Source organism: Oryx dammah, unplaced genomic scaffold, assembly GCF_014754425.2.
Source record: "Oryx dammah isolate SB20612 unplaced genomic scaffold, SCBI_Odam_1.1 HiC_scaffold_4, whole genome shotgun sequence".
Classification (NCBI taxonomy): Eukaryota; Metazoa; Chordata; class Mammalia; order Artiodactyla; family Bovidae; genus Oryx; species Oryx dammah.
The window spans coordinates 61,710,527-61,735,341 of record NW_024070188.1 but is presented as its reverse complement, the minus strand read 5'-3'; the positions used below and the strand labels follow the sequence as shown (position 1 = coordinate 61,735,341).

General features: G+C 39.9%; 1 protein-coding gene across 1 annotated transcript in view; it reads left to right on the top strand.

Annotated features, from left to right (window-relative positions):
- Positions 1–24,815, top strand: part of MAP3K5 (mitogen-activated protein kinase kinase kinase 5) — a 228,197-nt gene that overhangs the window by 162,275 nt on the left and 41,107 nt on the right. Inside the window, exons 15-19 of the mRNA XM_040239312.1 lie at positions 10,009–10,142; positions 14,524–14,651; positions 15,715–15,851; positions 16,785–16,890; positions 23,260–23,417. Coding sequence (XP_040095246.1) covers positions 10,009–10,142; positions 14,524–14,651; positions 15,715–15,851; positions 16,785–16,890; positions 23,260–23,417 — 663 coding nt within the window. The remainder of the gene's footprint in view (positions 1–10,008; positions 10,143–14,523; positions 14,652–15,714; positions 15,852–16,784; positions 16,891–23,259; positions 23,418–24,815) is intronic.

Sequence of the window (24,815 nt, the reverse complement as noted above, 5' to 3'; positions counted from 1 at the left end):
GCACACTGGTTTGTTTTTCTTTGGCCTTGTGTTTCTATTTTTGTACAGATCTGGCTCAGCAGTAAAGAACCTGCCTGCCAGTGCAGGGAAGGCAGGTTCAACCCCTGGGTTGGGAAGATGCCCTGGAGAAGGAAATGGCTAACCACTCCAGTATTCTTGCCTGGGAAATCCCATGGACAGAGGAGGCTGGCAGGCTACAGTCCATGGGGTCACAAAAGAGTTGGACATGATTCAGTGACTAAACCACAACAACAAGATCTGAAGCTGATCACCCACAGTTACTGTACTGCCTGGGAGTAGCTGTCACTATGGTGTTGTATGATAAGAATATGTTTATTACTCATTCATTTGTTCCGTTGCAAGAAAAAGAAACTTTTTTCCTCTGTCAACTCATGTTCAGTGATCGGAGGCCTGCAAATTAACTGACAAAAGAAAGATTAACAGGAGAAAAGACAAGAGTTTATTCCTGTATGAGGGAATATGCAAAGAAGTAATTCCTGCATAGCTAGATTTAAAAGTTTATTTATCTTAATAGGAAAAGTCTTTGGGACTTCCCTGGCAGTCCAGTTGTTGAGACTTCACCTTCTAATGCAAAGGATGTGGGTTCAATTCCTGGTCAGGGAACTAAGATCCTACATGCCTCATGGCCCAAAATCCAAAACATAAAACAGAAGTAATATTATAACATGTTCAATAAAAAATTTAAAAAATGGTCCACATCAAGAAAAAAAGCACAGTAAAAAATTTTTTTAAAGAAAAGTTCTTAGGACTTCAAGGGGATGCAACATAGTGGGAAACTAATGAGAAACAAGTGGAAAGTATGGAAAGTTTTGCAAAAGGTTTTGTTTAGTAATTTCTCATCCAGATATAAGAGGTCCAAAACCTCCTGGAGAGGAGATTGTGGCATCTATATTTTCAAGAGGCTTTGCTTAAGTCAGCAAAATATGTTTAGAAAATGTTTTTTCTGCAGCTATTTCTTCAGTTGTTTTCATCTTAAAATAATCTTTATACCACATTAGGGGATCCCAGTGGATGCCATCAATTCATTCACCAAATATGTGTTGGACACCTGCTATGAGGAAGACACTTTTCTAGGTGCTAGGGATCTAGCAGAGAACAAAATAGAGGAAATCCCTGCCTTCACTGAGCTTACACTCTAGTGGGAGACTGACAGGAAGTAAGTAATGAGTAATGATCAACATAAACGAGAAAAATTAAGCAGGGAAGGATTTAGGAAGTTATAGTGAAACAGGAATGTGATTTTACACAAGGAAGCCTTGAGGAGGGAAGATGTAAGTAAAGATCTGAGAAAGCAGAGAGCTATAGAATTAGGTATTTATACCTACCGCATTTTTACTATTAATGCTATTACTAGTTATTAATGCTTTTAGCATTTACATCTTACTAAGGCATTATGACTAGAAAAATAGCAAAGCTACAACTTGAGTCCTTGAGGTGACTACTCAGCTAAGGTAATTAATACCAGGGACAGCACATGGCTTTTTAGAAGGTGACTATTTTACTGTGAGTCCCTTGACAGGGCAAGGACTAAGTGAGTCACCACTTTGGTGTTTGGCCTTGTCAAGATTGTCTTCCTACGCGCGCCAGTTTAGACAGTTCTGGGCAGGCAACAAGAGAGGCTGATTCTAGAAGCATTCCCATCGTTGCTTCAAAATGCAGTTGTCTCCCTTAGCAACACCTGGTTTGTTAACCCATTGCCATAGAAATAGAATGCAAACTATATAAGCAGTGTAATTTTATTCTTATTTTTAAAAACACTCGATTCCCCCAGGCCCTGCCTTTTTTCCTCCATTTTCGTTATTTAACAGACCCTTGGCTTTGGTCAAGACTTCTTTCTACTTCTGGTCATCACAGAGATAATTGTGTCCTTAAAGGTCTTGGAAGTCTTCTCAAGCCTGCCTTTTAAAATTATATCTCTATATTGTAAGAAAAAGAAGAAGAAAGGGACTTCTGTGGTGATCCAGTTGGTAGGGCTCCATGCTGTCAGGGCAGGGGACCCTAGTTCAGTCCCTGTTTGGAGAACTAGATCTGGCATGCTGCAAATAAGAGTTCACGTGGCACAACTCAGAAGCCCGCTCACTGCTGCAAAGATCCCATGAGCCACAACTAAGAACCTAGCACAGCCAAAATAAATAAATTAGTTAAAGAAGAAAAAAGAAACCAAGCGGCAATCATGCGTTGGAATGGTTTTCAGTTTTATTGAAAGCCCTTTTGAGTTTCACTATGACCACTTTGTCTAACAGGAGGCAACTTCTATAGCTAATATTCTTTTTAAAAACGAACAGTCTTTTGGTGCCTTGCATTCCTGAGGGACAGGAATTTCCTGTCCTTGCATTTCCTGCTCAAACCTTGAGCAGTTTCATCGAGGCTTGTATATTCTTCACTATGCTAAGTAAGTATTCCTGTGGCAAAACTCCTTTCAATGAAAAATAAAAGGATACTGATGGTAAATGTTTTGTTTTGGCATCTGGTTGTTATCAAGGGAATTCTCTGATGGTTCAGTGGTTAGGGCTCCACAGTGGAAAAACAAAGAAAAGGTTCCCATTAAATTTTCTATAGCCTGATTGATTAAGCAAATATTCACTGAACCTCTACTACAATCCAGATATGGCTAAGACTAGGGACAGACCAATTCCAGATAAAGTCCTGGTTCTCAAAGATCTCACAGTAGAGAATGGAATGCAGATGGGCTAAGAGAAGAGTGAAAAATGGCTGCGTGAATGAGGGCAAAAGGCCTTGGAAGTCTATCAGACCAGAATCTAACCCAGCTTTGAGGATTAGGTGGACAGTTCAAGAAAGCTTCCTTATTTTAAAGGACGAGGCAGAACTCCTTAGGTAGAAAACGCCTATGTGTAAAGGCACAAAGATCTGGGGAACTTCACTGGGAGTTTTTGGAGGACGTTGATGAGATAGCAGGCTGGACACAGAGGTAGCAAAGAGATTCTGAAGGGTATTGACTCCAGGCTAAGGAGTTTGGATTTGATCCTGAAAGTGATGAGGAACACAAGCAGAAGCAGTGGTATGAATGTGGAAAGTTCACTTTGGAACCTGAGACTGGGAAGTTCACTGCTAACTTTTTGGAGGGTGAGTTGGAAAACAGAGCAATAGGGTAGGAGGTAGCAGGAAGGCCTGTTGAGGATTTGTAGAATAATATAGAAACTAGGGGGCTTCCTAGGTGGTGCTAGTGGTAAAGAACCTGCCTGCCAATGCAGGAGATATAAGAGATGCAGGTTCAGTCTCTGGGTCATGAAGATCCCCTGGAGGAGGGCATGGCAACCCATTCCAGTATTCTTGCCTGGAGAATTTCGTGGACAGAGGATCCTGGTGGCCTACAGTCTGTAGTGTCACAAAGAGATGGACACAACTGAAGCGATTGAGCACGCACACACACACAGAAGCAAGGAGGGCCTGATCTGAAGCAAGAGCAATGAGGATCAGCCTAGTGGCATTTGGCAGTCAGTGTGACCTGGGGAGAAAGGGAAGAATGGAGTCTAAGATGGCCAACAGATGTCTACCCTATGTCTGTTTGAATATATATGGGTATTCAGTGGATACCAAGAATATGCTGGGAACATCTTTACAATACTGGTGTTTGGAAACAGAACTGAGATATATCTTACAAGTTCTTATACTGTGAAAAAGATTTTCCTGCAGCATTGGTGGTATGAACAATAGAAAATATAGAATCTGATGTTATTGTTATTCAGTCCCTCAGTTGTGTCCGATTCTTTGTGACCCATAGACTGCAGCACACCAGGCTTCCCCGTCCTTCACCATCTCCCCGAGTTTACTCAAAGTCATGTCCATTGAGTCGATGATGCCCTCTAACCATCTCATCCTCTGTCACCCTTTTTTCTCTTGCCTTCAATCTTTCTCAGCATCAGGGTCTTTTCAATGAGTTGGCTCTCTGCATCAGGTGGCCAAAGTATTGGAGCTTCAGCATCAGTCTTTCCAATGAATATTCAGGACTGATTTCCTTTAGGATGGACTGGTTTGATCTCCTTGCTGTCCAAGGGAGTCTCAAGAGTCTTCTCCAGCACCAAATTCAAAAGCATTAATTCTTCGTTGTTCAGCCTTTATGGTCCAACTCTCACTTCCATACATGACTACTGAAAAAGCCATAGCTTTGACTATATGATCTTTGTTGGCAAAGTGATGTCTCTGCTTTTTAATACGTTGTCTAGGTTTGTCATAACTTTTCTTCCAATGGGCAAGCGTCTTTTAATTTTGTTGCTGCCATCAATGTCCACAATGATTTTGGACCCCAAGAAAATAATATCTGCCACTGTTTCCATTTTCCCCCATCTATTTGCCATGAAGTGATAGGACTGGATGCCATGGTCTTAGTTTTTTTTTAATGTTGATAACTGTAAAAAAGATTGTCCTACAGCCTTGGCAGGATCTGATGGGCTAGGTTTAAGCCACCATTTTCACATATTTTCAGTGGAAGATATTTTTGATCATTTGTAAACTGGAGCTAATCATAGACCTTTCCTGCTATGACATAGGCTTATTATGACCATCAAATGAGGTAGATTATTGAAAGCTGATATTTTTTCTTTTAATTATAATAATTAAAATTATATAGTGCATTATAAAAGGGGCTTCCCTCATAGCTCAGTCAGTTCAGAATCTGCCTGCAGTGCAGGAGACCTGAGTTCAATTCCTGGGTCAGGAAGATCCCCTGGAGAAGGAAATGGCAATCCATTCCAGTATTCTTGCCTGGAGAATCCATGATCGGAGAAGCCTGGCATGGAGTCCATGGGGTCACAAGAGTCAGACACGACTTGGTGACTACATTACCACTGCATTATAATAATGTAAGGTGGTGGTAGTACTAGGTTCAGTGTGTAGGTTTCCCTCTCTTTGATAGGCCACACTGGCAAAGATGAGTTACAGGACTTTGATGATGGTCCCTGTCCTGCCTCCTGCCAGCCTGGGTCCTGGCTGGTAGATTTCCAGCATGCATGGTATAGCATGGCAAAAGTCTGGACCAAGAGTTGGGTATAGAGACTTGGGATCCTTCAAGTAGAATTTTTGGGCTGTACTGCCTCTTTGCTGGAGTATCTTCCAGTCTGGAGAATTTGCTAAATGATCCCTGTTTCCTGTTCTCTCATCCTGTAAACGTAACTGTTTTCCTTCTCTGGTCTAAGGATAATCTTTAGCCATATGTTAGATTGCTAGAATAGGAGTATCTTCTAATGTACATTGGGTAAAGTGTTGCCACAGAGAAAGCAGACATCTCTTTTCCAGAGCTTGGCCTCTTTCCTCTGGCAGGGTAGGGTCCATGATAGGGAGATCCGTGTTCACCAAATCCTGCCATGGTAGTGGGCATAGCATTCTCCAAAAGAATACAACCTGATTGCCTCTGTCAAGGTTTGGAAACCTCTTGGAAGCAAATAAACAAGCTGGTAACAATATGCCCTCCATCTTCCTCATCCTTTGTGGCCTCTCAAATTGAGAATGTGTACCCCAGAGAATTGCAGAGTAACCAGATTACCTGCCTTTGTGGGTTATTTGTTCTTTAAAAAAAAAAAATTTCTGCTTTCTTTTATCATCCTCTCTTTGCCTTTGATATTTTGTAGTTTCCCTATATCATATCTGAGTGGGAATTTTATATTTATCTTTTCCTATTTAGGGCTCAGTTTCTGGAGGTTAGGTTTGAGTCCGTCTCAAGTCTGTCTGGCCCTTTTTAGAGTGTCTTTATCCTTTTCTCAAGGGCTTCCCTGATAGCTCAATTGGTAAAGAATCCGCCTGCAATGCAGGAGACCCTGGTTCGATTCCTGGGTCAGAAAGATCCCCTGGAGATGGGATAGGCTACCCACTCCAGTATTCTTGGGCTTTCCTGTGGCTTAGCTGATAAAGAATGCACCTGCAGTGTGGGAGACCTGGGTTTGATCCTTGATTTGGGAAGATTCCCTGGAGAAAGGAAAGGCTACCCACTCCAGTATTCTGGCCTGGAGAATTCCATGGACTATACAGTCCATGGGATCCCAAAGAGTTGGACATGACTGAGTCACTTTCACTTTTCATTCTTTCCTCATATTTTGGATTTCTTATTTTATATCTTTATGTTAAGTGTACTTATTTTAGAGTGATATTTGTCAAACTCAACCAGTACTCACTGATGGTGAATTATTTTGTTATATATTTTAAAATGTTGGATTATGAGCTTAATTTCACTGGCAGATCCTTTATAGTCTGTGTTAAGGGAGTCTTCCTTTTAAATGTTTTGCTTTGTTTCTGTTGTCACTCCAGAAATTTTCCAGGCTCGATACAGATTATGGGTATTAATGACAAGTGTCCATTTGAGCTCCACACAGCAGAGTATCAGCCAGTGGTTGAAAGTATTCAGAGGAGACTTTGTCCACTCAGAGCTTAATCTAAGACAGGCAAACTTTTCTTTTTGTTTCTCAGTGCAGTGGGCTGACTTTTTTCTAATCTACCCTTTCACCAAATTATAGTCTTTCAAGGACCCTGGTTTTGTGTGTTCCATCTCTTCACCTTCCATAGACACAAGGTTTCGTTTCCTATCCCCAGTGAGCATTAAGACCAAAATCTCAGGTAAGGAATTGATGAACTGTAGCCCAGACACCAAAACCAGCCCACCACTTCTCTTGGTAAATAAAGTCTTACTGGAACACAGCCATGCCCACTTACTTCTGTATTGACTGAGCTACTGATGATGGCAGGGTTGAGTTGCTGCCATAGAGATCGTATGGCTCACAAATCTGAAAAGAATCAATATCTGGCCCTGTGCAGAAACTGTTTGCCAACCTCTGCCCTAGATTTATAAATCTAGAAGACTTCATCCCCAGCACTTGGACTGCAAGGTCATCAGTTCTTGTGATTATCCCTTTAGTGTCCCTTTTCCTTTAAATTTCTAGTTCCTAGAACTCTTCTTTATTGGAGAAGGAAATGGCAACCCACTCCAGTGTTCTTGCCTGGAGAATCCCAGGGATGGGAGAGCCTGGTGGGCTGCCGTCTCTGGGGTCGCATAGAGTCGGACACGACTGAAGCGACTTAGCAGCAGCAGAAGTCTTCTTTACCTTTTTATAAGTCCGGGTAGGCATTTAATGGAGTAGAAAATGGTAACCCACTTCAGTATTCTTGCCTGGAAAAATCCCATTGACAGAGGAGCCTGGTGGGCTACAGTCCATGGGGTAGCAAAGAGTTGGGCATGACTGAGCACACACACTAGACGTTTAAAGTATGTCTATTTAATTTTGTCTAGGTTTTTTTGGTGGGAACATTTTCATGTACATAGCCTACCATATTGCTAAAACCAGAAACTCTTCTACTCTTTGGATAGTAATGTATTCTTCTTTTTGTATTTTCTTGACCATTTAACTTGATCATTTAAAAGTTTTCTGTTTTCTAATGCAATTCTTTAAAACTGTGAAAATTTTTATATACATAGTTCTAAATCTGTAGTTTTTGATGTGCAATGTTCTCCTTGTCATTCTTTTTCAACTACTTTGTAATTCCCGTGATCATTTATTTTTTAATCCCTTGATAATTTTAAATTGCAATGCTCAGTTTTCAAATATAGTTTTTGGCTGTCTTATTTTTAGTATCTTGTGGTCAAAGATCATGGTCTTTATCATAGCTGTTTTTTGAAATTTGTTGAAATTTTCTTTGTGGCCTAATATGTGACTAATTATTTTATATTTTTCATATATGTATGGAAGGAATTTGTAGCTATCTCTGTATTTACCATACCAAACTTGTTATTTGTGCCATTAGGGTCTCTATTTTGAATTTGTCTGCTAGATATATTGGTTTCTAAAAGAGTTCTATTTAGAACCTATTATGGTTTATATTGTATATTTTTCTTTGTAATTTTATCAACTCTCTATATTTTAAGGCTGTGTTGTTAGTTTAGTGTCAAAATCCATGATCATTATCTTCTTTTGGATTATTTTGTGTGTTAATATTAAATTTGCTGATATACAAATGTTTGAAATCAGTTTGTTTTTTTTTTTTAATGGCTAACCCAAACCCTTCTGTGAGTTGAACCTAGCTATGTGCTGCTAGTTTTATACTCTAGCAAAATACAGACAAAGAAAGGAGCTTGTTTTTATGGTCTCTCCTGCTGGTCTGTAGTTTTACATTGGGTTTCTACATAGACATGGCTTGATCATTTGATGACTATGAATCCTGTAGTTTAAGCCCACAACAAAAGATGCCTTTGTGGATGATGCCTGCAGGTCTGAGAAGATGTCTACCAAATGTCACATGTCATTGTTGTTTAGCTGCTAAGTTGTTTCCCACTCCTTTGTGACCCTATAAACTGTAGCCTGCCAGGCTCCTCTGTCCATGGGATTCTCCAGGCAAGAATGCTGGAGTGGGTTGACATTTCCTTCTCCAGGGGATCTTTCTGACCCAGGGATTGAACCCGTGTCTTCTGCTTGGCAGGCAGATTCTTTACCACTGAGCCACCTGGGAAGTTCTAAAGGTCACTATACGCCTTTCATTTATTTGATGCTGTTTTCCGTATTTAACTGACATGCTTGCCACTTTGGGTTTAGGGCTGTAGATATTTCCTTTTTTGGATCAAAAATGAAGTTTTTCCTTCATTTTGAAGTTTTTCCTTTTTAAAATTTTTTTTAATTAGAAAATTTTTTTAAATTTTACATTAAAAATTTTTTCTTATTTATTCTATTTTTTTTAGTCATGCCACGAGGCATGTGGGATCTTAGTTCCCAGACCAGAGATAGAACCCATGGCCCCTGCAGTGGAAGCACAGGGTCCTAACGACCAGACTGCCAGAGAAGTACCCATTTTTCATTTTTAAAATGTTTTGAGTCTTGGGGAATTGGGAAAGGGTAGAGTACAAATAATCCTTGCTTATTATTGTCAGCTAGATGGGGAAACAGTGGAAACAGTGTCAGACTTTATTTTTTGGGGCTCCAAAATCATTGCAGATGGTGACTGCAGCCATGAAATTAAAAGACGCTTACTCCTTGGAAGAAAAGTTATGACCAACCTAGATAGCATATTCAAAAGCAGAGACATTACTTTGCCAACTAAGGTCTGCCTAGTCAAGGCTATGGTTTTTCCAGTGGTCATGTATGGATATGAGAGTTGGGCTGTGAAGAAAGCTGAGTGCCGAAGAATTGATGCTTTTGAACTGTGGTGTTGGAGAAGACTCTTGAGAGTCCCTTGGACTGCAAAGGGATCCAACCAGTCCATTCTGAAGGAGATCAGCCTTGGGATTTCTTTGGAAGGACTGATGCTAAAGCTGAAGCTCCAGTACTTTGGCCACCTCATGGGAAGTGTTGACTCATTGGAAAAGACTCTGATGCTAGGAGGGATTGGGGGCAGGAGAAGAAGGGGACGACCGAGGATGAGATGGCTGGATGGCATCATGGACTCGATGGACATGAGTCTGAGTGAACTCCGGGAGTTGGTGATGGACAGGGAGGCCTGGCGTGCTGCGATTCATGGGGTCGCAAAGAGTTGGACACGACTGAGCGACTGAACTGAACTGAACTGAAGACCTCAAAGTTTCTTCTTACTCAAAGCCATTGAGTGGTTTTCTTCTCCTGGAAGAGTGTGAAATGCTTTGACGGTACCAAAAGCTGAAAAACAAAAGAATAGTTAATTCAGTGTGATAGCTATTGAGAGACATTGATGCTAATCATACACATCTTCAGAATCAGTGATCAACAGGATTCAGTGGGTAAAGAATCCAAGTGGGCTTTTGGAGAAGCGCTTCCATGGATTTCAATACATAGTCCCTCTCTGCCGCCCCCACCCCCCACTGCCCGGTGTTTGTCACAGTTGGGAAAATAAGAACACACGATGCTCTGTGTTCAGGTTATTCTTTGGTTCTTGAAACTGTTCATTAGAACCTCATCTTATTGTTTTCCTTGTTAAAATCATTTGATAAAATAAGGAAAAATGCTCTTGGAAAAAGTTGATGTTTAACATGTGGACTGCAACTAACATTTCAATCTTCTCTCCCCCTTTGTCCTTCTGTAGTATGACTATGAATACGATGAAAATGGTGACAGAGTCGTTTTAGGAAAAGGCACTTATGGGATAGTTTATGCAGGTCGAGATCTGAGCAACCAAGTCAGAATCGCCATTAAGGAAATCCCAGAGAGAGACAGCAGGTACAGTAATTGTGACTAATCAAAGCTGCTTTCTAAGGTATTTCAGTTGTTAATAGCATTTACAAAATATTTTGGTGATATTCTAATTAATGAAACTGTCTGAAAACTCTGTGGCTTTAATTAGCTCCCTCTGAGGTTTAGCTGCTGCGTCATTCAGTGATTCAGGCCCGAGACTGTTGCGGAAGGATGGCATCTCCATGGTAACTAGGACTTTCAAAGAGTAGAAAAGGGAATGGCCCTGTGTGTGTTGGGCTCAGGTTATGTTTCATCATGATTGGTTTATTATATGGATATATGGGGAATGAGCACCAGCTAAAATGGTTTGAACCAGACGTTCCAGTTTCCAGTCAGGTGTGTTAAGGACATTGGAAGTCAGCATTCCATTCTAAACTGAAGGTGGAAAGTTGGACCAACTGAGAAATCAATGACTCCTTGACGCCATCAGAAAAGTGACGCCACAGGGCAAAACCGCTGTCCCCCAACACTGGAGAGACGGTCGTAAGGCAGTCCCAAACTCTTGTGAGTCTTTGGTCCTGACAAAGACTATTAGAGAAATCCCTTCCTCAGAGACTGCAGAGAGCTCTTTCTTGAGTTGAAATCACATCATGTCATTACTGCTTAAAACTTGGCTGTGAGTTCTTACAACACAAAACCCAGGAACCTTAACACAGACACCTGCCTCCCTCTGCGGCCTGGCCTCCTCCTCTGCAGCCACCCTGACCAGCGATACCACATATTGGCGGGATTGCCTCGTTGTCATCAATTAGGTCCCAGGTTCAGTTCCCAAGCCCTCAGAGATGCCTTCTCTGATTACCACAAGCTCAAAAAGACACCCCTCTTTCCCCTGTAACCAGTGTCTCAGGCCTCAGTTCTCTTTCTGCCTTGCCATCCTTGGTCTCCATCTTGGTACATGACAGGTGGTCACTCTGCCTTATCTGCATTCCAGACAGGAAGAGGGAAAAGGAAAACGAACTTTCTCAGAAATGTCCAGCCTATTTTCACCTCTTGTTTCATTGGCTAAAAGTGACCACTCCTGACTACAAAGGAGGTTAGAAACTCAGTGGTTTTTAAGTTGGCTGGTTGTTTCTCCAGACAAAATCATAGAAAGAGGGAGGAACAGATATTAGGTAGGTAGACAGTAAATTCAGTTTTAGGTTGTCTATGGTATTTTTGCAATTTTTCCTTGGTTAACTCATGAGACATAAGTATGAATTCTGGGATGGTGATAGAAACTATTCACTAGATACATTTATGTCTAGTATATATACCCCTATATATATATATATGGAATATATATATGTGTGTGTGTTATATTAAAATTTTCATCAAATATTCTTATAGGTTCTTAAGTATTATATATTGATACATAGAGTGGATCTTTAAGCGATATAAAATTTAAAAGGATTGTCTTTAGTAGTATCACCTTCCTCCCCACCACCAGATAAATGTAACTAGTCACTTGGAAGAAAACCACTTTGAAAACTGTCTTTGGAGCTTAAGTTTATTCAGCTACCACTGTGCATACACAGAGTACACCAGCACCAGCGAAGATCTATTTGGCATAATGTGGTTTGTTTGAAAACACTTGCATGACAAGCTCTTCTCTTGAACAGTTGCTATGGGGCATCTTTTTGTTACCTCTAAGAGAAGATTAAGATGAAGTCTATCATGTTATTGAGAGATACAACACAGAAAGCATTTCCACCTTTGTGACCTAGAGAGATTCAAGGTGGCTTTTAAAAAAGTCGCAGTTACAAAGGATGATTGCTCAGATGGTAGGATGGGTGTGAAGAATGCATAATCCAGCGTACACTAAACACTACCATCTGTAGTGAAGGATCATAGCAACAAAAGCAGCTTCTTCTGTGGTTCTCTCACACTCTAAAAACACTTCTCTAGAGCATCAGAGTAGTCATAAGAGCAAGCTGCTGGATTCTAAGGACACTCTCATAATTTGTCCCAGCTAGTTGTACATCTCGAGTTGGCTTCTGCTAACATTCTACACATTTGTCAACTATTGTCCTAGGTCAGGTATTTCCACCCAGCTGTGTGTTAGAGGAACCTGGGGAACTTTTAAAAAATACTGATGCTCAAGCCATGACCTCCAAAATTCTGGGGTAGGTCATAGACATTGATATTTTTTAAAATCCTTCCAGGAGATGCAAAATGGCCAGCCAAGGTTGGGAACTTCACTGCTTTGGATGGTTATAGTGGGAATTTGAGTCAGGAGAGGTGCTCTGGAGACATGTATGATATATTAATTTTTCAAAGCTAAGTGCATATTTAAGTATCTTTGAATGTCTATACCATTTTTCTTTCTGTTATCACAAGTAATTGAGAAGAAATGGGATTTTCTTGTAATTCCCACAGACAAGTGTTGCTTATTGACCTGAACAAATTATAATTTCATGCTTAATCAGTGTGCGGTACTTACACTTTCACTTACATTTAGTGAGAATTGCTAGTGTTACTAATCATTTCCACACTGGAGAAGAGTCCTTATTCTCAGCTAGGATGAATTCTATTATTGTAACTTTTGAGCTATTCTTTGGTTACATAAGGAGAAGTGTGTGTTGTATATTTATTTCTTCATGATCTTATATTTTAACATTTATGATTGATATTTAATAAGTTGTCAGGGGGTCGGAGCCTTTTAATTATTTGTCATAAACCAAGTGAGCCTCTTGCTTCGGGTTATGCAGTCATCTTGATCTACCAAATCTGAAGAATTGGCCCAATATTGCCACTGATTTATCTCATGCATATCAAGAGCGATCTCCTTAACTAGCATTGATAAAGCATTTTAAACTTCATGGAAAAAGTAACTTGTAAATGTCTTCATAGTTGAGAGTCATTACCTAAGGATCTCCTTGGTAACATTATATACTAGTATTTCTTGCATTATCTCATTCTAGCAATAGTCAAAATGGTATTATCCCTAACTGATATCTTGTTAAGGGGTTTAGTTTAATACAAGCCTTTAGCTCCTAGAACAATTCTGAAGAAAAGTAAAATGAGTAACAGGTCTAATATACAAGTCAATTTTGGGCTGTTGCTGGCAGCTTTCTGAGAAATGTTTCACAGGTTATAAAAGTTTGTTTAAATTAAATCAGTTTGTGGTCCAGTGGTTAGGACTTGGCAGTTTCATTTCTGGGACCTGGGTTCAGCCTCTAATCGGGAAACTAAGCTCCTGCAAGCTGCATGGCTAAGTCAATTAAATAAATAAAAATTTTAAATATATTTTAAAAATAAATTAATTAAATGAATTTGGGTTTTTGTAACCTACTAATGTTATTCAATACTAACTGATTCTAGTATTTGTTATGGTCATTCCAAGAAATCCATCCTGATTATATGGATTTGCCTCTATAAAATTTGAGCATTTCTTGCATGTAGCACTGAAGCAAATTATGAGGCATCCAGCTTATAGTTTATGTTATAGTGAGTGCGTTTCACACCTGTAGCTTCCATCATGCAACAGAAAAAAAATTAGGAAATACCTATGAGTCTCTGTTCATCATTGCTGGCACCCTACCACAGTTAAGTTATACAATAATTATATTAACATAATATATGATAATATATTAATATCCAGGATTGTTAAAAGTCTGCAGACTTCATAGTACTTCAGAAAATCATCAAAAATGTTGTTCTGTCTGTTCCAGAAATATAAAATTGTTTCATCATAAAATTTAATAAAGCGATATATACCAAGTACATGATTTTGAAGTCTGGTCTAAAGCTGGTCTTTCAGTATGGAGGCTCAGCTAGGAATGAGTAAAAAATAATTATGATAGAGTAGAACTGGATTGAATAGAATCAAGGAGACTTGGCATATAAATGGTTTTATATTTTTTTACTGAAGAGTTGTTGGACCTTTCAGTGAGTTCTGGAATGAATATTAAAATTATTTGCAATTTTTTCTTCCTGGGAAATAATCTCCTGACATAATAAACTTATGAAGCTAATGGAATAGTAGGTCATATGAATGTGACAGTGAGCTGTGTGGGTGATTTCAGTTCTCCTGGGTTCAGATCTTAGTTCTGTTACTTACTAGCTTGGAAATTCTTGGATCGGTTAGTTCTGTGAATCAATTTCTTTATCTGTAACATGGGCATCTTAGGAATACCTTCTCATGGAGTTGGGAGAAATGAGCTAATATATACAAAGACCTAGACTAGTATCTGACACAGTTCCCCTCACACCCTACCAGGGCTCCAGCTTCACAGAATTTATGTGATGAGAAATAAAGGCCTTAGATGGTCATATTTTATTTCATGTATGGGTGAATTCATTTAGCTGGAATTTCCCATTTGTATTGCTTAAATTTATACAAGAAGGTCTGACATAATTAGCTCACTGGCATTTGCATATCTTTCAGATACTCCCAGCCCCTGCATGAAGAAATAGCCTTGCATAAGCATCTGAAGCACAAAAATATTGTCCAGTATCTGGGCTCTTTCAGTGAAAATGGTTTCATTAAAATCTTCATGGAGCAGGTCCCAGGAGGTAAGAGATGGTTTTCTTTCTTTAAAAAGTATAGGTTTCTACTATATATAAAATTAATAAGCTACAAGGATATATTGCACAACCCAGGGATTATAGCCAATGTTTGATCATAACTATAAATGGAAAATAACCTTTAAAAATTTCAGATGTTATATATCTGAAACATATAATACTGTACATCAACTATACCTCAATAAAAATAATAGATAAAGTTTAAGAAAACCTCAAAAAAAGAAACAACTAACTTTTTAAAAAAGTATGTTTCTAGAGTCTTGAAGAGTAAAACTGAATGGAATTTATTAATTAGCAGGTCTTAATTTGTGTAAATGTAAATAAAATGTTGACATATGCCATTACTTTACAGTTTAGTGAAAGTGAAAGCTGCTCAGTCATGCCTGGCTCTTTGTGATCCCATGGACTATAGAGTCCATGGAAGTCACTAGGAGAGAATACTGGAATGGGTAGCCTTTCTCTTCTCGAGGGGATCATCCCAACCCAGGGATCAAACCCAAATGGCTTCTTTACCAACTGAGTTATCAGGGAAGTCCCTACAGTTTATTGGGAGATGATAAATAAATATCAGAACTGTTCTTGTATCAATCATTATGACTTGGATTAAGGTTTGCAAACTGAGTGGTCTTTTGTGTGTGTGTGCTAAGTTGCTTCCGTCGTGTCCAACTCTACCACTCTATGGACTATATAGCCTGCCAGGCTCCTCTGTCCATGGGATTCTCTGGGCAAGAATACTGGCATCAGTTGCCATTCCCTTCTCCAGGGGATCTTCCCAACCCAGGGATCAAACCTGCATCTTCTGCACTGTAGTCAGATTCTTTACCCACTGACCCACCTGGGAAGCCCCAAGTAGCCTTTTCGACTGTATTTCATAAAGACCATCAACAGAGCAGGGACTTGCCTATTTATATTTCAACCCAAGTACTGTGTTTAGTATAATACCTGGGCCACTGTTAATAACCAATAAGTGTTAGCTTAATATTATAATACTAACATGCTTTAAAGAATTCATTCAAATAAGATTTTATCCACTGTTTCTCCCTACTTACAGGAAGTCTTTCTGCTCTCCTTCGTTCCAAATGGGGCCCACTGAAGGACAATGAGCAAACAATTGGCTTTTATACAAAGCAAATACTGGAAGGATTAAAATACCTCCATGACAATCAGATAGTTCACCGGGATATAAAGGTACCTTGCACTAGGATTCATTCTTGTAAGGTCTTTGATGGGTAATTGTTTTATTTGCAAAAATTGTTTTTCTTATGAAAACTAATTTGGAATGATAAATAAATCCTAGAAACAGCAGATATATATCACTCTGCTGTGAGTCAGTTATTGATAGTCATGTCTTACCGCTTTTACTCAAGAAATAAACTCCTTAACCATGTTCAGCAACAAAGATTGAGTTTCCAATTCATGGCTGGCACTGTTTGAGGTGCTCCATGGGGCTGGAAGCTCAACAGAGCAAAGTTAACAAGGATATGGGTCCCTGCTCCCAAGTGGCTTGTAGGCTGGTTAATCTTTATATCCTTGCCCATAGTAGTTGCTCAATAAATACTTGTTCAATTAATGGATGAATAGTTAGAAGGAAAAAAATAAAATCCCCACTTCTCACACATATCATATACTCCTGGGTTGAAGTAAAATTAGATAATCTGTGAAATTCTCCTTAAGAAGGGAAAATTTAGAACTAATAAATTTATAACAAAATTGGACTATTGAAAGTAAGTTAATATTACTACCCTAAAACTAACACGAATGTCCATTTATTTGTGCTGCCCCTAAATATTCCAGGAAAAGAAGTAAAACAACATAGAATAAGTCAAGTACTAGGAAGGTATAAATATCATAATTTAACTAATCATACTCATATCAAAAACAAGTAGTCCCTACTATCTATAAACCTCGTTTCACCTTGTGACCTGACTAGCAGATTGTGAACTGATAGTATGTAAACAAAAATGGTGTCAATAATTCACTACTGATATTACTGTTAAGGAAAAATATAGAAATAGTGTCCTTTTTGCTGTAAGGATACCTTTTCTTATTAGACTTTCAAGCCAATAAGAAACAGTATTGGGAGAAAGATAACATTTCTGATTGAAGTTCTTTCTTCTCTAGGGTGACAATGTGTTGATTAATACCTATAGTGGTGTTCTCAAGATTTCTGATTTCGGAACATCAAAGAGGCTTGCTGGCATAAATCCATGTACTGAAACTTTTACTGGTATGTTTTTGCAGTGATGATACAGATCTTATATAATTAAAGAAATAATTGCTGTGTTTGAGCATGACGTGAGAGAGAAATTTAGTCTGGGTTCTTACCAACATTCATGTCAATATCTTTTGATGCTCACTGAAAAATGCTATACAGAATTTCATCTGACCATTTCTTACCTTGTATTTATATAACTCAGTTTCCTGCTTAATACTGCTGAAGATATATAGTTTTTTAACTCTCAATTTGTTATTTGTTTTTCTTTTCATGTTATTCCTTCTCTCCTGGTTGATCTACAACCACTATAATCCTGACATTTCTTTTTTTAACATTTCTTTAGCCCAGCCTCTCAGTGATTCTTACTCATACTTTAATCACTTCCCATTTGGACTATGAGTTCTTTCTTTCCTAATCTGTTTACTGCCTGTGGTCTATTCCCCAACTCACAACCTAAATAACTAAGATTTCAATTCAAAAAAAGGAAGTGACTCATTAACTCAGAAGTAGGGTGGAGAGAAAGCTTTGCTGAGAAATTAGGCCATGCAACTAGTAAGCTCCCTCCAGACCAAAATCCCGAGAGGGTGGAGACAAAGTGACTTCCAAAAAGGTAACAGCAGCCAAGAGGAAACCAAGGCTCAGAGAGATTAATGACTGCCCAAAAGTTATAGGGAGGACATCTGGAAGTCCAGCCCTGCTCTCTCCTCCAAGTTTTCATTACTCCATTCTGCTGATTCTCATCAAGTGTGAAGTTCCTGTTATTGTGACTTCCCTGGTGGTCCCTGGTGGTAAAGAATCCACCTGCAATGCAAGAGCTGCATTAGACGTGGGTTCAAACCCTGGGCCAGGAAGATCCCCTGGAAGAGGGCATGGCCACCTGCTCCAGTATTCTTGCTGGAGAATCCTATGGACAGAGAAGCCTGGCAGGTTGCGGTCCATGTGGTCACATGTGTGCCTTGGTACATGCGTGCTGGCAGCCCAGCAAGTAAGGCTCAGTGCTCTCACTGCCTCAGCTCGGGTTCAATTTCTGGTTAGGGAACTAAAATCCCACAAGTCTTGCAGTGCAGCAAAAAATCATAATAGTAAAAATGAAATTCTTATTATCATCAGAAAGAGAGATTTAGAAAAAAAAAAAGATACTGTAATGGATAATCTTTGGTCTAATATAAAACAGATTGTCCAAATGCCCTCATTTCTGAATTCTGTGACGTGATGGCAGTACTTCCATTTTGCAGATGAAGAAATTGAGAGAGAGAGAAGGGACATCACAGCTGAAAGTCACAAGAGTTTATAAATGATAGAACTCAGATTTTTAATCCACCGTTTGCGCTTTGCTTTGAGCTTCTTGCTCCGGTCCATCTTTCTCTCCACCTTGCTGAAGTGTCTCTTGTGGAAGCAGGGGAAAGGCAGAGGAAAAGTCTGAAGTCTCAGAACATTCAACCAGCAATGCCTCTGATCCAGTTCCTACTCTCATGGCAGTGGGTATCTCGGGACACAATCAAACCCATTTAGAATGCATTTTTTAAACAAAATGAATTCCAGCCTTCTAGTAACTTTAAGTATATTTACATTTCTTTTCCTCATATTCCCTTCATTTGGCAAGAGACCCTTTAAATACTGCCAAGTCTCAGTAACTTCTGCGAGGGAAATCCTGACTTTCAGACATTGGATTTGGGGAAGATGTTAATTTAATATCTGCTGCTTATCTTAAGCATTTTCTTTAATCCCCAGAGAAGCTGTAGTACAGCAGTCCTACAGGAGCCCTTGACTTGAACTTCTCGCACTGGCCTCACGTGATGTCCCATTGTGACACACGTGTGGATCGGTCACCGGCACTGATCATGAGGGCCTGGGGTGTGCGGGCCTTCCAGCGCTAACTCAGCACTGGTGAAGTTACAGGTGTACGCAGCCTCTGATGAACTGCGTCAAAAGACAGTGGCCTCTTGAGAAACCTGTATGCAGGTCAGGAAGCAACAGTTAGAACTGGACATGGAACAACAGACTGGTTCCAAATTGGGAAAGGAGTGCGTCAAGGCTGTATATTGTCACCCTGCTTATTTAACTTCTATGCAGAGTACATCATGAGAAACACTGGGCTGGAAGAATCACAAGCTGGAATCAAGATTGCCGGGAGAAATATCAATAACCTCAGATATGCAGATGACACCACCCTTATGGCAGAAAGTGAAGAAGAACTAAAAAACCTCTTGATGAAAGTGAAAGAGGAGAGCGAAAAAGTTGGCTTAAAACTCAACATTCAGAAAACGAAGATCATGGCATCTGGTCCCATCACTTCATGGGAAATAGATGGGGAAACAGTGGAAACAGTGTCAGACTTTATTTTGGGGGGCTCCAAAATCACTGCAGATGGTGATTACAGCCATGAAGTTAAAAGATGCTTACTCCTTGGAAGAAAAGTTATGACCAGCCTAGATAGTATATTCAAAAGCAGAGACATTACTTTGCCAACTAAGGTCTACCTAGTCAAGGCTATGGTTTTTCCTGTGGTCATGTATGGATGTGAAAGTTGGACTGTGAAGAAAGTTGAGCGCCGAAGAATGGATGCTTTTGAACTGTGGTGTTGGAGAAGACTCTTGAGAGTCCTTTGGACTGCAAGGAGATCCAACCAGTCCATTCTGAAGGAGATCAGCCCTGGGATTTCTTTGGAGGGAATGATGCTGAAGCTGAAACTCCAGTACTTTGGCCACCTCATGCAAAGAGTTGACTCATTGGAAAAGACTCTGATGCTGGGAGGGATTGGGGGCAGGAAGAGAAGGGGACAACCGAGGATGAGATGGCTGGATGGCATCACGGACTCGATGGACGTGAGTCTGAGTGAACTCCAAGAGTTGGTGATGGACAGGGAGGCCTGACGTGCTGTGATTCATGGGGTTGCAAAGAGTCAGACACGATTGAGCGACTGAACTGAACTGAACTGAACTGAACTGTGTGACTTCTTTGTGATTCGGCGGCAGCCACAACTATTCTTTATGGAGCACTTACTGCTCCAGACTGTGTTAAGTGCTTTACATGTTATTGCATCAAAATTTGTATATCAAGCCTAATCCTTACATATCATTATCCCAGTTGATGGTGAGAAAATTAAGATTCAAAGAGGTTAAATAGTTTGCCTGAGGTCACAAAGCTTGTAAGTCAAAGAGCTGCAATTCAACTAGACTTAACATGCCAAATGGAATGAATTATCTTTGCCCCAAACCTGTTTCACCCACACTCTTCCCTGTCTCGGTTGGCCACTCCAACCTTAGAGTTATCCACTGCACCTCTCTTTTCTCACAGTTCAGCTCAGTCAGCCAAGGAAACCCGTCAACTCTGTCTTCAAAACCTGTCCAAATCTGGACCAGTTCCTCTCCGCCTCCCTGACTTCCGCCCTCGCCTCTCACACGCATGATCTCAATAGCCTTTTCTCCTACTTCCACTACTGTCTCCCCTCAACTTTACAGCTAGAGCAATCCTGTATAGACATAAATCGAGCCCTATCACTCAGAGACTTTGATGGCTTTCTGTTTTTGGAGTCAACAAACACCACAGTCCTTACATTAATGGGCAAGGCTCAGACCTTCTCAGAGTCTGTTACCTTTTAGACCCACTTCCTGCCCTTCCCACCTTGCACAGGCCTTCCTGCACTTCCTTTATTCCACCAGGCAGGATCCTGCGGCAGGGCATTTGCACACCCTTTTCCTTCTATGGCACTCTTCTCCCAGCTATCTGCATGGCGAAGTCCCTCATGTCCTTCAAGTCTTAACTCACAGAACATACCAGTGAGGCCAGTGATTGCCCTATTTACATGGCAGCCCTCCCTGGACACTTCTGATCCCCTTCTCCTGCTTTTTTTCTAATTTTATCATAACACATCACTTTCTAACCTACTCTGTAATTTACTTATGTATTTTACTATAGTTTGCTGTCTGTCTTCCACTGCAAAAATGTAAGCTGCCCAAACCCTGGGATTTCTGTCTCAGCCACTCCTGCATTCTAAGTGCCTGGCCCATAGTACTGTGCTCTGCTCAGTTGCTCAGTCTTGTCTGACTCTTTGGGACCCCATGGACTGTAGCCTGCTAGGCTCCTCTGTCCATGGAATTTTCCAGGCAATACTGGCGTGGGTTCCCATTTCCTTCTCCGGGGGCTCTTCCCAACCCAGAGATTAAACCTGCGTCTCCTGCACCGGCAGGTGGATTCTTTACCACTGAGCCCCCTGGGAAACCCTTCTGGCAGTATGAATCCACTGCATGCGTGAGTGAATGTAAGGTGACATCAGGGTTTAAGCTTTTAGCTACTGTCTTGTAGTGGCTCCCCTCCCCAGGTGGTTGTAGTGGTGAAGATATTCTAAAATAGGTGATTTTAAAGTCATTCGTTTATTCGAATGAAGATATTCGAGGTGTGGGTTTTAGAGTTAATACTCTCACTGTTCTCCTTGGGCTAATGTTCAGACCGGTTTGATCGTCACTATCCAGCTCTGTAAATTTCTTTATATAAAATTCTGTGTCATGTGCTTGGGGAGTAAGTAGAGAAGATTTGAACACACGATTAAACCTGCTTTTTTGGTACCTGATCTATGGGGGATAATTAAACACAATCATCAAATATCACTCTTTGAAATATTATCTAATGAATCAAAACACTAATTTACTGTAAACATATTACTTGAATTATGCAATTTTTAAAAATCACTGTATTTTTGGTCAGTTGTCATTCCTGCTGAGATATTAGTACAACTTCAGTTCTTCCATTGAATATATTTTAGGTCCACAGATAATAAGAGTGGTAGGCTTCAGCTCATATTTTCTCAATGATCACTTAATTTTGTTTACATTGTAAAAAATGACCACTTTGGGGGGGAACTATCAATGAACAGAAATTGTAACAGTTTTCTACTAAGAGTAATAATTTGAGGAGCATGGTTACTTTATCCTGCACCAGGTGAAATGCTTTCTTTCAAAAATGTGACTGATTTAAGCCGAGAACAGACAGGTGAAGTTGTATGTGATCGTGAGCATGAGCTGCTGCTGCTGCTAAGTCGCTTCAGTCGTGTCCGACTGTGTGTGACCCCAGAGACGGCAGCCCACCAGGCTCCCCCGTATCATGTAATGATGAGATCTCAAAGATAAACCTGGCAAGATGACAAAACTTGACAAAAATAATGTGCTTTCACTTTTTAAAGAAACATTACAGCCAGTTTCTAGCCTTTGACCATGGGTTTTATAGCAACTGTTTAGAGGACATTTGTGCAGCAGTTTTCACCTATGAATCAGGCACAGAGCATTCATAGAAGATGGTCCTTGCATTTATCAAAATGTCTCTTATTGGTTAAAAAATACTCAAGTGGCTCTTTTGGCAAATGCTTCAGTATTTGAAGTAATTTATTATGGCTTCTTGGATCCTGTTTGCTGATTACATCATTTATATCAGAAGCTGGGGATATGGCAATTACCTTTTCCTATTTGTACTCCTAATTGCCGGATTTTGAGAAATCACTCCAAACTAGATATATAAATTTGACCTCTAGTTATAACCAATAAGACAATTGCAAGTTCGTGTCCACTTGGGAAGTACGAGACCAGAACTAAAACCAGGGGTTCTTGGCCCCCGTGTAGTGCTCTTTGCATCATACCACACTTTTTGACTCCTTGATTCCATGAAGCCTTTTAAATTTCCTCTCTTTTTCATTCTGCTCTTCTTCACTCCGGTGGTTTGTTTATACTGATGGCTCATGGCCTGACTTTAACCCATTAAATCTGTTGTTCTCTGGACCACAGGCTCATAGTAGAAGCCATGTATGTTAGATTTACAGAGTAAAGTACACCCGAAATTATTTACATTATTTTAAACAATGGCTTTCAGAAATCTTCATGTTTTCATCTTTAAGAAATAAACATAAAAACAGAAGAACTGAGCATTCAATCAGGAATTGAGGAATAACAGACTAAGGAAATGGATGAATGACCCAGATTTTTCCTGCAAAAGATTGGAAGTATACGTAAAGGGAATCTCCATGTATTTGAAAAACTGATTGCAGAAAATGTGTGTTGAGTATTTTCTGTTATTCTCAAATGACTATTAGAAGTTTCAAAGAGGTCCCAATGAAATGATGCCTCAATTACACTTTATTGTCTAGGAAATGAGGAAGTATCTATTCATAAACAGAAAATATTAGTAAGATATGTTTATATCACTAGTGAAATCCATTATGACAACTGCTATTTCCCTTTTTATTAGCAGGAGAGAAAACTGGAACTTAAAGAAGATGAGATACTAAGACCTGAATCATGTTTTTAAGTTCTTATTTATGTAAATAACTTTAAACTGTTGTTAGTGCATCTGTTTTCTCTTTTTAAACTGTAACTGTGTTTGAATTCTATCCAGGTACCCTCCAGTATATGGCACCAGAAATAATAGACAAAGGACCAAGAGGCTATGGAAAGGCAGCAGACATTTGGTCTCTGGGCTGCACAATCATTGAAATGGCCACTGGAAAACCACCCTTTTATGAACTGGGGGAACCACAAGCAGCTATGTTCAAGGTCATATTTCACATCTTAAATGTCCTAAAAATCAGTGGTTAAAGCTCTTTACGGCTCTTGGAGTTCCATGTGTGTATGTCGTATTTTTTTAAGCAAAAGGAAAGGAGCCTGAGCTAGCACAATCTAAGATCTAAAGTTCAGGTTTCACTCCCCTCGGTCAGCTTCACATGGAGGGTCTCTCTCAACATTAGTTTTCTCAGCTATGAAGTAAGACTCAGTGTAATGCCCTTTGACCACCTTTTCACGATGCAGTATAATTAACACGCCACTCTACTGAAGATGATTTAAGCCCTTTGGGAAACACAGTCTGAAAAATCTTCCACTGAGGGACATATAAAAACATTTTTTATCCATTTAGGTATTAAAGACATTTTTTCCTTTTCTCCTCTAACATTACAGTTTGAAGTTTCCATAGATAAAAGTACATCAACTTGATTCTCATCTATCTACTCTATCTACTCTTCCAGCCTGTTACTTTGCCCATTAGTAACTCTTTTGGAGCTGGGAAAGGAAGCAGCTCCAGCTCTCAAAATAGGGAGCATGTGAAATGGAAATAGACCTGAGAGAGCCTGGGGGCCACAGCTTCAGCATACGGGGCTGGACAGTGAATCCCTGAATCCCTGCAGTCCTCACTTGCCACTCCACTGAGCCAGAGGAATATTAACCTGAATCCCTGTCTCCCAGGAAGTGAAGCTCACATCTCTGCTATTCTTTGAGGCATCAGACTTTTGATTGTAATTTGTTATTCCTTTCCTTGCCACTGATCATGTTTCTAGCACTACTCCATTTGTGAGTACCCCCTCTTATGAGGGACCCTTTGTCACGTCCCTTCTATGTTTGTACCAAACTTGGTTTACCTGAAGCTTGGAGACAAGCTGATTGGCTGCTCCTGATACAGAAATGAGTAGTGTAACCACACCTGAAGAAAACAATGCGCTGCTCAGAGATCTGCCTTTCTGGGCATGAATGGATGTCTTTCTCTTCTTGGCCAGTATTTCAAGTTCTCAGCAGTCTCTGGGACTTCACTCAAAAATGTTCCTCTGTCACCCATCGGTGCAGGGATTATTAAGCAACATGCTTTAGAGGAGATAGCATGCTCTGGAACTGATTTGCAACATTTTAATCCAGGCTCCAATACAGTCAAGCTATTTACTGGCTTTGAGTAAATTACTTAACCTTCTTGTGCATTGGTTTCCTCATCTATAAAATGAGTATAAAAATAGTACCTATCTAATGAAGGTTTTTGAGGAGTGGATGAGATAATATGTGAAAAACACTTAAAACAATGTCTGATACATAGTAAAGGCTTTATAATTAGTACAAATGCATCTTATCTATATAATAAATTAATATAAGCTATTTAATAATAAAACATTTCCTTAGGAAATTTTCTGTGTA